At 32.1% G+C, this 12,691-nt stretch overlaps 1 protein-coding gene across 2 annotated transcripts in view; it reads right to left on the bottom strand.

The window, feature by feature from the left end:
- The window catches only part of LOC134714964 (E3 ubiquitin-protein ligase NEDD4-like), a 33,093-nt gene that overhangs the window by 11,952 nt on the left and 8,450 nt on the right, over nucleotides 1-12,691 (bottom strand). The window contains exons 4-15 of one of the 2 annotated variants that reach the window (XM_063576709.1): nucleotides 12,319-12,357; nucleotides 11,593-11,646; nucleotides 8,083-8,195; nucleotides 7,387-7,519; nucleotides 6,875-7,053; nucleotides 6,179-6,292; nucleotides 5,699-5,870; nucleotides 5,128-5,172; nucleotides 1,809-1,958; nucleotides 1,243-1,368; nucleotides 783-837; nucleotides 131-183 (exon numbers count right to left, since the gene is read on the bottom strand). In XM_063576709.1, coding sequence (XP_063432779.1) covers nucleotides 131-183; nucleotides 783-837; nucleotides 1,243-1,368; nucleotides 1,809-1,958; nucleotides 5,128-5,172; nucleotides 5,699-5,870; nucleotides 6,179-6,292; nucleotides 6,875-7,053; nucleotides 7,387-7,519; nucleotides 8,083-8,195; nucleotides 11,593-11,646; nucleotides 12,319-12,357 — 1,233 coding nt within the window. The remainder of the gene's footprint in view (nucleotides 1-130; nucleotides 184-782; nucleotides 838-1,242; nucleotides 1,369-1,808; nucleotides 1,959-5,127; nucleotides 5,173-5,698; nucleotides 5,871-6,178; nucleotides 6,293-6,874; nucleotides 7,054-7,386; nucleotides 7,520-8,082; nucleotides 8,196-11,592; nucleotides 11,647-12,318; nucleotides 12,358-12,691) is intronic. The other variant, XM_063576710.1, reaches the window with a different exon arrangement.

Genomic DNA, 12,691 nt, shown 5'->3' with positions numbered 1-12,691 from the left:
TTTTCCAATTGATGGTTGGTCGATTTCTCCAGACACTCCGGCTTTCTCAACTTTTATAAACTGGCCTTCATGAAAAAGCCCAAAAGTGGCATTAAAACACCAACAATCAAAAAATGTAATATATACTTACAGGTCCACCTAATTTTTTTAATCTGGGATCTTCCCATTGAGTCGTTTTATTGTCTGTAGAAATAAAAAAATAAAAGTTTCATTGCTCTTCAAATATACAATGAGATAATGAACTTACATAACACTAGTAAGATTTTATTATGAAAGATTTATGTCTAGTTTAGGTTTATGAGGAACAAACCATTTTGTTTTCAATAACATACACATTATAGTAAACTTTTTTAGTTTTATTTTATGAACATTTAATAGATGTAATGAATCTATCCACTTTCAAAATGGCTATTTGATTTGTTTCATTTGATATCACTGTCTAATTACCAAGAAAATTGCTATCCTATGTCTGACACTTTTAATGGCAGGTTATGGTAAACCACAAAACTAGGGAACTCTATATTTAGGAGATGGGCAGAAAATAAATATTTTAGGATGATTAAACTTTGCTGTGTTTACATTTCAGTATTACAATACATTCTTTTTTGAGTGTTCAATATAAATAGTAAATTATTCATCTATTGTTCAACACATGAAGAGTTCATATTGAATTTTTATAAAGCATATTGAATATGCAAGCTCTTAGTGAACTTTATCTTGTATTTCTACACTCTATCAAACTATGTAATTGGGGACACTTTAAACAGGCCAATAGTACTTACTATGGTTTATATAAAACACTCTACCATCTGCATGGGTTCTCTCTTCCCAACTAGGCTGCAACAGAAAGCCTCTATGGATTAATGACATACAACTAAACAATAATATGTATATAAGAAAAGAAAAATATAGCATGATGTATTACCCCCAAAATGTATCATGACATGTTACCCAAAGAACAATATTTCATGACATAAAACACCAAGAACATAAAAATAATGTACATGTTATTTTCATGATTTACAAAAAAAAGTTTCTGGGAGATGTGTACAAGCAATAGTCTGAACAAGGCAAGAGGTGTATTAGACGTCACATCTATTTTGCAGAAAAAGTCCTAAATTTTTAACAACCACATTGCATTCAATTTAAATGAAAAAGACTCAATTTTGTAACATTTACACTATATTTAACTTACAGGTAAAGGACCTAGATTTTGTAACATTTACACTATATTTAACTTACAGGTAAAGGACCTAGATTTTGTAATAGATCTTCATTAGATGATGGTCTTTGCATTACACCAGGAGAATCACTGAGAGAATGGAGCCTCATACTTCCTCCTGATCTGTTGTTCCTTCGTGGATCCTCCTAAAACCAATCACAATCATATTATTTTCATATTATTTTAAATAACAATCATACAATTAAAAAAATAAAGAATCCATAACTGTCTGTTTATAAATCAAATTCTAGACTTAACTTTAACCTGCAGTATCATCATGGGTCGACTGATTTTGGTCTTTTCTGAGGACTTGAAAGTCTGTTAATTTTATTCAAACCAACAAGTTCATACTAGAAGTCATGGCATAACTGAACTTTGTATCTGTTTAAATAATAAAACTTCAAATACAGATTTGTGAAATGAAGATGTTCAGTGAGGAAAAGGAAACTGTTTACTATTCAAACTAAATGAAACTTTGTGTCAATTGTAATGAAAACTTTGATTAAAGATTTGCGGAACAAATTAGAGAAAAGAAGACTGTTTCTAGATGATTTCGTACTATCTTCTGCTACTTAAATAAACCTACCCAAGATGTTGTCTTATTGTTATGGTCTATATAGAAGACTTTGCCATTGGGTGCTGTCCCCATGCCCCATCCAGGTGGGAGCGGCTCTTCATCATTATTGGCAGGGGAACTGTCTCTACTGTTACTACTTGCAGTTCTGTGGTTATGGCGCTGTAAAATACAACTCTAATTTAATATTCATTTGTAAAGGAAAGCAACATAATAACAAAACAAAAAATATGATTAAAATGTTGAATATAAGTTGTTATTTTATGGTTAAGTTGTTATTTTATGGTTTGTTGATGCTGTATGTGTTTTAGAACATGAAGAGGATTAAGTAAGTATTGTAAGTAACGTCATGGTTTATATGACTTCTTCCTACTGAAAAGAAAAGGATTAAATCTTAGTTCTTGTTATTCTCTTCTTTGTCTCCTTAAACAGAGGAATTTCATTTGACAGACTACCTACTCATTCTGTTAGTAAATTTGATCTTTCAATAGAGATAGTTCCTCATATGCATTATGAAGAGACAAGAAAAGGAAAGTGAATGGATTATTTCCAGTCTAAAGTTGTAGACATCCACCACCTGTTAATTTTTTGCAATTGAAATATTATCAATTGCTATGCCCCTATTTTTAATATACAAATCAGCTTTAATATAGATTATATTGTTTACATTAAACATGACACAACAACCATTTATAAATTTCAAAGTGTCTAATAATTATGTAGCAAACATGCAAATCCATCCTTTAGATTAATTTTCATATCACTTAAGAATTGAATGCTTCTTTTTGTAAATTCATTGGGGTGTAAAAGCATTGACCGAAGTACATTTTGTATGAAGCGTGGAAGCGCTTCATTCTAAAAATGTGCACACGGTCATGCTTTTACAACCCTATGAAGTTACAAAAAGAAGCATTCAATACTTATAATTACATTTTTTAGCTATGATCATGAAAATACGAATTTTATAGAGAAAAAAAAATTCATTCACCTGTGCACTTTATTGCTGGACCATGTGTTATCATGAATGAAAAGTTTTATTGAGTGATGCAATTGCTTACAGAATAACACGTGATGTGCAGTTAGCCAATCACAATAAAGTAATATAATGAAACATACATCCAATGTAATAAAGAACCTTAGTGAGCACGCTCACATACCCCACGTCCCCACATTGTCATTGGAGAAATTAAATAAGTGTAAGAAAAACAAATTGTATAAGAAAAATTAATTTCCTGCCAATATGCACATCTAAATAGTATGTCCTTATTATCTACAAAATTTCATGAAATTCTGTTGTGTGGTTTCAGAGGAGTTGAGATGACAAACTGTTGCAGAAGAACATTGAAGCAAATAAGTTCAAAGGGGCGTAACTCCTAGAAAAAAAATTGAATGGCAATTTCCCGTCGATATGCACAACAAAATAGTATGTCCTTATTATCTAAAAAGTTTTCATGAAATTCTGATGTGTGGTTTGAGAGGAGTTGCGATGACAAACTGTTGCGGTAGTACATTAAAGTAAATCAGTTCAAAGGGGCGTTACTCCTAGAAAAAAATTCAATTGCAATTTCCCTTTGATATGCACAACTACATAGTATGTCCTTATTATCTGAAAAGGTTTCGTGAAATTCTGTTGTGTGGTTTGAGAGGAGTTGCGATGACAAACTGTTGCAGTAGTACATTAAAGTAAATAAGTTCAAAGGGGCGTAACTCCTAGTAAAAAAATTGAATCGCAATTTCCCATCAATATGCACAACTACATAGTATGTCCTTATTATCTGAAAAGGTTTCGTGAAATTCTGTTGTGTGGTTTGAGAGGAGTTGCGATGACAAACTGTTGCAGTAGTACATTAAAGTAAATAAGTTCAAAGGGGCATAACTCCTAGAAAAAAAATTGAATCGCAATTTCCCGTCGATATGCATAACTACATAGTGTGTCCTTATAATCTGAAAAGGTTTCGTGAAATTCTGTTGTGTGGTTTGAGAGGAGTTGCGATGACAAACTGTTGCAGTAGTACATTAAAGTAAATAAGTTCAAAGGGGCGTAACTCCTAGTAAAAAAATTGAATCGCAATTTCCCATCGATATGCACAACTACATAGTATGTCCTTATTATCTGAAAAGGTTTCGTGAAATTCTGTTGTGTGGTTTGAGAGGAGTTGCGATGACAAACTGTTGCAGTAGTACATTAAAGTAAATAAGTTCAAAGGGGCATAACTCCTAGAAAAAAAATTGAATCGCAATTTCCCGTCGATATGCATAACTACATAGTGTGTCCTTATTATCTGAAAAGGTTTCGTGAAATTCTGTTGTGTGGTTTGAGGGGAGTTGCGATGACAAACTATTGCGGTAGTACATTAAAGTAAATAAGTTCAAAGGGGTGTAACTCCTAGAAAAAAAATTGAAACGCAATTTCCCGTCGATATGCACAACTACATAGTATGTCCTTATTATCTGAAAAGGTTTCGTGAAATTCTGTTGTGTGGTTTAAGAGGAGTTGCGATGACAAGAAACAGGACTGATAGACGGACGGACGGACTGACGGACGGTACGACAGATGGACGGACGGACTGACGGACGGACTGACGGACGGACTGACAGGTCAAAAACATTATACCCTCCGCAACTCGTTGCGTGGGGTATAATTATTTACATATGAAATCTTGTGAAACAAGTATTCATCTTTTTATTAATATTGAAATAAGCAGTTATAAAAACTGTTATGCAATTAAAAGACATTAAAATCTTGTGAATAGCTCATATGATGTGACCAAAGCTTCCTATTCAATATGCCATCTCTTGATTATAAATGCTCACTGCATAGCGAAAAAAGTTAGCATAAAGAAAGAAATATCTCAGTTCTCATTGATGTCAATTATTTTTGCATGTCCTACATAATAATATAGTAAGCATATGTCATAGACAGGCTAGCCCCCTCACCCTTTATTCATATCTTTTAAAAGAATCACTTTAAAAGTTGGCTTGCGAGGGCCATTAACCCTTTTTCCAAACACTTTCATTTAACAACAGTTCTTCCTTCTTACAATAATACTGTTCAAATTGAATCTTATTTCCATTTTAACAAAAAGCATACAACACTTGCACCACCTAATAGAATAGACAGAAGTAAATGTTAAAGAAATAGATGAGGACAAACATTTTATTTGCTGAATTGCTTTCTTATAACCTTAAAGACCATAGAAAATACAAGTTATAACTTTGCTTAATATTTAATTCTTTTCTGCACTAACAAATTCTTTATCATGCATAAGTTTCTCTCCTATTAATAAGCTACCACAAAGCAAGCAACACAAAGACTAGCGTAGTTACTCACTTGAGTAGGTCGTAGACTCAGAGAACCACTTCTAGGTGGCAAACCCTGCAACATGCATTGTCATCTTAATATGAGACTAATGCTTCTACTCACCAGGCATTCAAGACTCTAAACTTTATTTTAAATTGTTATTAAAATTCTAAAATAATAAAACTATCACTGAAATTCTTTTCAAACATGCACTACTGTACCTACAAGTATAGTGACTTATCACACAGACACCATTCTGGATAGCACATGTATATATTTCAAAATATCTACCACTTCATAGAGTGTGATAAATATTTCTCAACGTAAAACAGTTAAATATCTAAATTCAACTGTCCAGAGTAAACATTCTATATTACTGCACAAAATTCCATGGTAGAATCTAACTTCAAAAAGATGTGTTCTTTCTATGTGACATCATCTTTTTTCTTGATGTCACAATAGCAAAATCAAGAAGAAAGAAAAATTAGTAAATGAATTTGACCAATGAAGATCTGAGATCAAAAGAGCCCCACATTCAAAATCATATTTATCCCATAGTACAACACAATATTCATATTGAAGGTTGTATATATATTATTACCTCTGTTGGTCTACGTGCTGGAAGTGGTGGTCTCTCGGGTGCACTCGGAGAGGCTGCAGGAGAGGTATCGGTTAAACTAATTGTATCTTCTACACTGATATGTCGTCTGTACATTCTATTGGCTCGTCTTCTTGCATCCCCTGTTTCCTGAGTTGTTGCTCTTACAGCTGGCCTAATTAATACATTGCACTTTAATCATTACTAAATTTCTTAAATAAAATGAAATACTTTAATTTGTTTTTTGTTGAATACTGATATTAGTAAATACTTCTAAAACATACTCATAATTGTGTTGGTTTAACAATTTTTTGTTTTATCAAAAGGTTGTATTTCTTAACTATTTAAAACAACAGTTTCTGTAATGGAATTCTAGTACATTTTATCTTGTTTTATTGTTAAATAAGATATTTACCCACGATTAGTTGATCTTAAATAAATTATGTCTACAAATTTCTATAAAAGTTGAATGTAGTATCTTACTGTGTTGGTATTTCCCACTGAGTTGATCTGTTTATTTTGTTGATATAAACTGTACGTCCGTTGCCATCCATTCTTTCCTCCCAGCCTTCAGGAAGAGTACTTCCACTTGCCGGCCTGAAATAACATTATATGAAACACTCAGGGCTTTTTCTTAATTTTATTTATTACACATTTTCTTATACTGACATAACTAGTAGATTTTAATGCAATTTGATAAATATAGATTCTACCACTGCATTGAGTTTTATACCATATTTATCCACTCGAGTCAGTTAAATTTTCAAATTTAAAATGCGTGGCTCACACAAGATTTGGTGGCGGAATCTGTTTCTTTAATGATTTGCAAACAATAAACAGGCAAACTTTTTCATTCTTTTTGAATGATCTGCAAAAAGTCGGTAACTTCATCAGGCATGGTCCTCTTTTTTCATGCTGTCACAAAAGGAAATTCAGAGGAAAGCAATAAAATAATCAGATTTTAACCAATGAAGAACTGAGATCAAACGAATATGTTGATTATTTTTTTTTATAAAAGAGGTGCAGAAAGGGATAAATTGATGAAGAATTAGAGAAATTATAATATTGAGTTGTCTCTGGAATTATTAACATATTGTATACTATCTCAAAAAGTCAATGTCTGATTCTGATTGGTTCTAATGTTTTACCCATATTAAAACATGTAGACATAATTCTTACATAGCAGGTGCTTCCCAGGAAGTTTTATGGGTATTATGATCAACATAAAATTTTCTGCCTGAGATTTGATCTACTTTCATCTCCCAACCTGGTGGTAATTGTGGAGCATCAGTAACCGGTCCAGAGGCACCAGCTTCATTCAAAGCATTGTTCATGTCCACCATCTCCCAACCAGGATTCTAAAACAGATAAATGTATATTGTAGTATTAAATCGTTAAAGGATGCAACTGTCAAATACATTTTTAAAATAAAAGTTTTTCAATGTGTTTCGCCTGCATTGCTGCTGTCCGTGAAATGGGTAATGTTGACTTAAATAGTGGGTATAAAAATCAAAATCCTTACAAAATTAACTAGAATCTAAAATGATATTTCCATATAACTATTTGTGGTACAGAAAAACAATGAATGCACACAGTACTTCAATAGTTTTTGTTCTAAAATTAAACTGCTGATTTTATTGACTCTGTTTAGATTTAACCTAACTACCAATGATTTGATGGCATAAACAAACCTCTGGTGGGGTTTCATCAGTGGTTTCAGTGGTTTCAGTTGTTCCAGCAGCTGTATCTTCTGATTCATCCTCCCCTGGTGATGGTAAGTATGCGATGTATAACCAAAGACTTCCTCTCACTCGAGACTTCGTACTACAAAATAAGGTAAATAAGCTTATGTATAACCAAAGAGTTCCTCTCACTCGAGACTTTGAACTACAAAATAATTAGAACTTTTTCTCAATCAATAATAAGTACTAGCAAGCCAATGTTTGAGTAAAAAGTAAATGCATTTATCATATGTGAATCCTTATATCCCATCCCCTCTAAGATCGTCCTCTGTGTACCACTTACAGCTATTCTTTAAACCACATATAGTTGACATTTTAGTTTACATTGTAACAAAAATTTACATTCAAACTTAATGTTGATCATTAAACCATAAACTAAAATCATGTCTAGACAACTCTTTACATACAGTCATGAGCATCTTGCAATGATTCTCTACATTTAATAGAGTACAAAAATGTATATATATGGCTAATAGAAGGCAAGAGCACTTGTATCTATTTTATGAACCAATCATAGTTGACCTTTTACTTATAGTTAAACTAACCTTGAAAACTTAACACTGCTAATTAAACATTTAAAGACTTAAAATCTGGTAACTCCTATCAATAAAATAATAAAACATTTAATATTTAAAGCTTCACTACCTTCTTGGTCTGAGAATATAACTTTTAGCTGAAATCTCAACCTCTGGTGACTCTGTTGCTACCCCAGTAATACCTAATGGTATCTCAACCAATCCAAGAAAATCATCTCTTGTCTACAAAATACATACATTCAAAATAATAATACCATCTACAACACACTTATTTTGTCAATATAATTTTCTGCTGATATTAATTGTCATGGGGATTTTGTTTTACTCATAACATATGTAATGGCTTTTTAAATATTCCAAGAAAGGAGTAGGGGCTTTAATGGCCTAAAATGGCCCCAGATTTACAAGATTATAAAAATTCTAACAGAGCAGATTTTTCTCCATAAATTATTAGAATATGAGTCAATGATTTAAGAAAAATGTTTTTATCTAACAAAAAAAAGTTTAATGACGTCACAATGGTAGGTGCAAATGACGTCATAATTGGGAAAATAAGCAAAAATACAGAAATTTGGATGGTTTTTCTAAATTTTCACCACCGCACCATGCTTGCACCAATTAGAAATTTTAACATTTTGTCAAGTTTATACATATAAAACTGCAGTTAAAAAGTCTTTTTGGTGCAAGGTTGGTGCGATAGTTTATTTTATATTTTTCATAGCCAAACGGAGCAATAAAAAGCTGAAATTTGCCGTCCAAATTGGACCTTTTCATCTGACAAAGTTTAGTTTAGATATTCTTATGCCTATAGGAACTATTTTTTGTTTGTTTATGAATATAACATGTATTCCTTATCCTTATATTATTTCCGTAAGTATATCTAGTTAAATTTCTTTTAAAAAAATCCGAAAGCAATGAACTTCATGTGTGAGGGAGTCCTAACAACTTTGAAGACATTTTTTTTTTAAATTATGAAATTGTGAAATTTTAGATAGACCTTCAATATAACAAAATCTGTATATTTCTTATGTTTCTGCTTATTATCAATTCAAAATCTGGAACTCGGGGCATGGTATATGTTAGGGAAAGGGGAGGGATTAGTTTGCTTTAATTTCCATAATTTTCGAGAAAGACGAAATTTATTTTGAAAATGAAACTACCTATATTTTAATTGGATGTGTCTTTGTTGGTAATGAGCAGAGAACAAGTTCTATATAATTTGATGGTAAGTGAAAGGAAACGGCATTGGGAAGAATTTATGTATATATATGGATAATTGACCTTCCCATGTATAGAAACAAGTGCCTGAAGTCTGTATGTCTGTTACCTTTTTAAAGGTTATGTTTTAAATAATTTTTTAATCATGCGTAAAAATAAAATGTAATTTTTAAAATGTGACCCGGTTTTGTTGTTAAGTCCCATGTGAAGGCATTATGTTTTCTGGTCTGTGCGTCTGTTTGTCCGATCGCCATTGTGTCTCGCTTCAGGTTTAAGATTTCGGTCAAGGTAGTTGAATTTGACATCAGACTCAGACTTCTTTTGCAGTAAATTTTACTGTGCGTATTGTTGTTTGTTTGGTTTTTTCTTCTTAGGCTAGAGTTTAAGGGAGAGGGGTTTGAGATCTCAAAATAACATGTTAAAGCCTACCGATTTTTGCACCTGTCACAATTAGGATTCCCTGGCCTTTGTTTTTCTTGCGATTTGGGCATCCACAGTGGCGGATCCAGGAATTTTCATAAGTGGGGGCCCACTAACTGACCTAAGAGGGGGCCCGCTTTAATCACGCTTCAGTGATTATCCCTATAAGCAACCAAATTGTTTCCCCAAAGTGTGGGGGGGTGTTCAGCCTGCCCCCACTAAATCCGCCTCTGATCCAAGTACCGGTACTAAAGACACATTCTTGTTTTCAACTATTTTGACGTACATGTATAATGAATATTGTCAAGATAATCAAAGACCAAGTCACACGACACTAAGATTAATGAAGGCGAAAAATAAACTAGTCATATTGACAAGAACTACAATAAAACAAATAATATATATATAATGAATATAGATTTTTTTTTTAGAATACGGATTTATTTGAGATAGTAGCATGTTCCAGTTTTGTAATGCTATAGAATGAAATGGTTATAAATCTGGACGTCTGAAATAAATAATTAAAATAAGATGATTTTCGAAAAGTCAACTCTAACAATCCTCTACGTATGTCTAGAGGGAGTGGGGGTCGGATGAACTGCAATACTTAATTGATAGGGGTGTTGCAGTTTTGTTACCTCACCCTGTTTTACATTTTTTTTTAAATATTTCTTTTCATATATTGCGTATGAAAAAAAGTTACCTTTTCCCATATTGATTTGGTTCATGTGGTTTTATGTAAAAGAGTAATACTTAAGTGTCAAAAGTAAATAAAAAAAGGTTGATAAAGACACAGCAGGAACACCAAACAAGTTGACAGTCAAAGAAGTTATAGGAACTTTATTGTCCTTATCATATACATGTATATCTGATAGTTTTCTCAACTTTTCACTTATTTTAAGCTTAAAAGGGTGAACTATTCCAGAGGCATGTTCTATCACCTTGTTAATAGGAGTGCCCCCTCCAACCCCTATCCCTACCTGAAACATATCTACTGTAATGGATATACACTGAAATTTAAAAACACCCTTTAATGCATGTGTCAGTATATATTTATTTTAGATATCAATATTAAGATTTCTTAACGCGAAATATGTGTTCTGGGCTTTATATTATTCTTCTTGTCGTTGATAAGTGAGAACCCGCCTAGCACTAGATGCACAATCTATATATATCAGCAATAGCCGGTGTTTTGTTTTGTTTGTTGATGTTTCAATATTGCTTTTCCCATCAATATTTACCTTGGAGTTTGTTTCTTTTTACAATTTGCATCTTAAATTGCCTTTCTGTTGCAACATATTTAAAATTAAATCTTGTAAAATAGAAAACAAATTGCGGTTGCCATGGGCACAGATGTGTTGCTAGGAAGAAACAACACTGAATTTGGCAAAAATGTGCATTCAACTATGTAATATTTAAATAGTGTACAAATGTAAAGATTACTACATGCTAAGCAGGTTTAATTTCAAATATAGATATATTAAAGCTGTATAATAATCATACTTGATGAGTTTAACTCCTCCATTTTATTGGTTGCTAGGCAACAGAATAAACGAGCTAGACCCAAAATTCAATTATTTTCAGAAGGTCTATGGTACAGACTTACAACATGACAAATTAAATGAAATTTGGGGGTGGGGCCAAAAATGGCCCTTATAGCCCCTAGTCCTTTATCCTTAGTCTGCAATATTCATTATCTTGTAAAAACTGTTTTTATCTAAACACAACAACAAAATGAAAACTGTATTTTTTTTCTTTTAATTGATCAATAAAAATGAAATTTATAATTGTTCTACGATAAATTGTTACTATAATTGGATATCTTAACTTAAGTGGTATTATGCATATCCACCAAGATGTAATTACCCCTAACACCCCTAAATGATATACCATGTATGTCTTTTATAATTCTATGTCAACTTATACAATAAATTGATAAGTTTTTAAAAATTTCCAATTCATTACAATGAACTTGACTTACCACTCTGTTAGAATCAAATAATTCTAATAACAGTCTGTTATCTCTGGAATTCACCTGCAATACATACATAGATAATAATCACTATCTTATGTTTTTTCTTGAAAGTTTTCCTATTAATTGGGCAATATCGTTTCTTAATTTTCCACAATTTTTCTACTATTCTTTTGTGAACATTGGCTGTTAAAAATGGGGAATGTGTCCATGAGATACAGATGACGCCCACACTTGCATATAATGTTTTAAAGGGACACAATTCAAAAAGTGACACTACCCAAATTCATACTTGATCTGAGTTTTATGGTAACAAGCATTGCATATAAGTTGCCTTATATTTGGTTGAGTCAAACTTACAAAAATTTGACCAACATATCCATTTGTAAAGGAGCATAACTCGAGAATGGCAAATGTGATGCCACCAAAATTTAAACCTGATCTGTGTTTTGTGGTTATAAGTATTGTGTATCAGTCATAAAATTTAAAGTTACGTTTTTAAAGGGGCATAACTTTTTGTGCTGAAACCCATTGGTGGCCATGGGCTGTTTTCTGCTCTTTAGTCAGGTTGTTGTCTCTGACACATTCTGAATTTCCATTCTAAAATTAAGTCACATGATTGTTTCAAATTTCTGTTCAATCAAATAAAAATCAACCTAAGTTTTCTGTGTAAGAGATGAACCTTTAATGTATACAGGTTTCGCTGTAAATATATATTATAAGTGATGTACTTACCCTAAATACAAATTCTTCATTCCATAATGGATTGAGCGACTACAATATAAACAAAACAATTACTAGTACCTGCATAACACAAATTAATATACATATACAACTTATATACTCCTTAATGAAAAACATATGTACAAGTGACCTGTAACACTATTTGTATAGAATGAACTCTACATATTTTGCTTTATTAAAAACCACAAAACATGGTAAATTTCAAAATAAAATAAGTGGTAGATAAGGGTTTAAGCAAAACAGATTCTGTGAAACATTGAGTCAGTTAATGTTCTTTGAGATAGTTGCAGGAACAAGTTGTCTAAATACTTTCTTTAAATAGGCAAAATCCATGGTTTACTATGAAATGCCCAAAAAAAGTATT

This window comes from Mytilus trossulus, chromosome 4 (genome assembly GCF_036588685.1).
Source record: "Mytilus trossulus isolate FHL-02 chromosome 4, PNRI_Mtr1.1.1.hap1, whole genome shotgun sequence".
Classification (NCBI taxonomy): domain Eukaryota; kingdom Metazoa; phylum Mollusca; class Bivalvia; order Mytilida; family Mytilidae; genus Mytilus; species Mytilus trossulus.
This window is presented reverse-complemented; position numbering and strand designations above follow the sequence as displayed.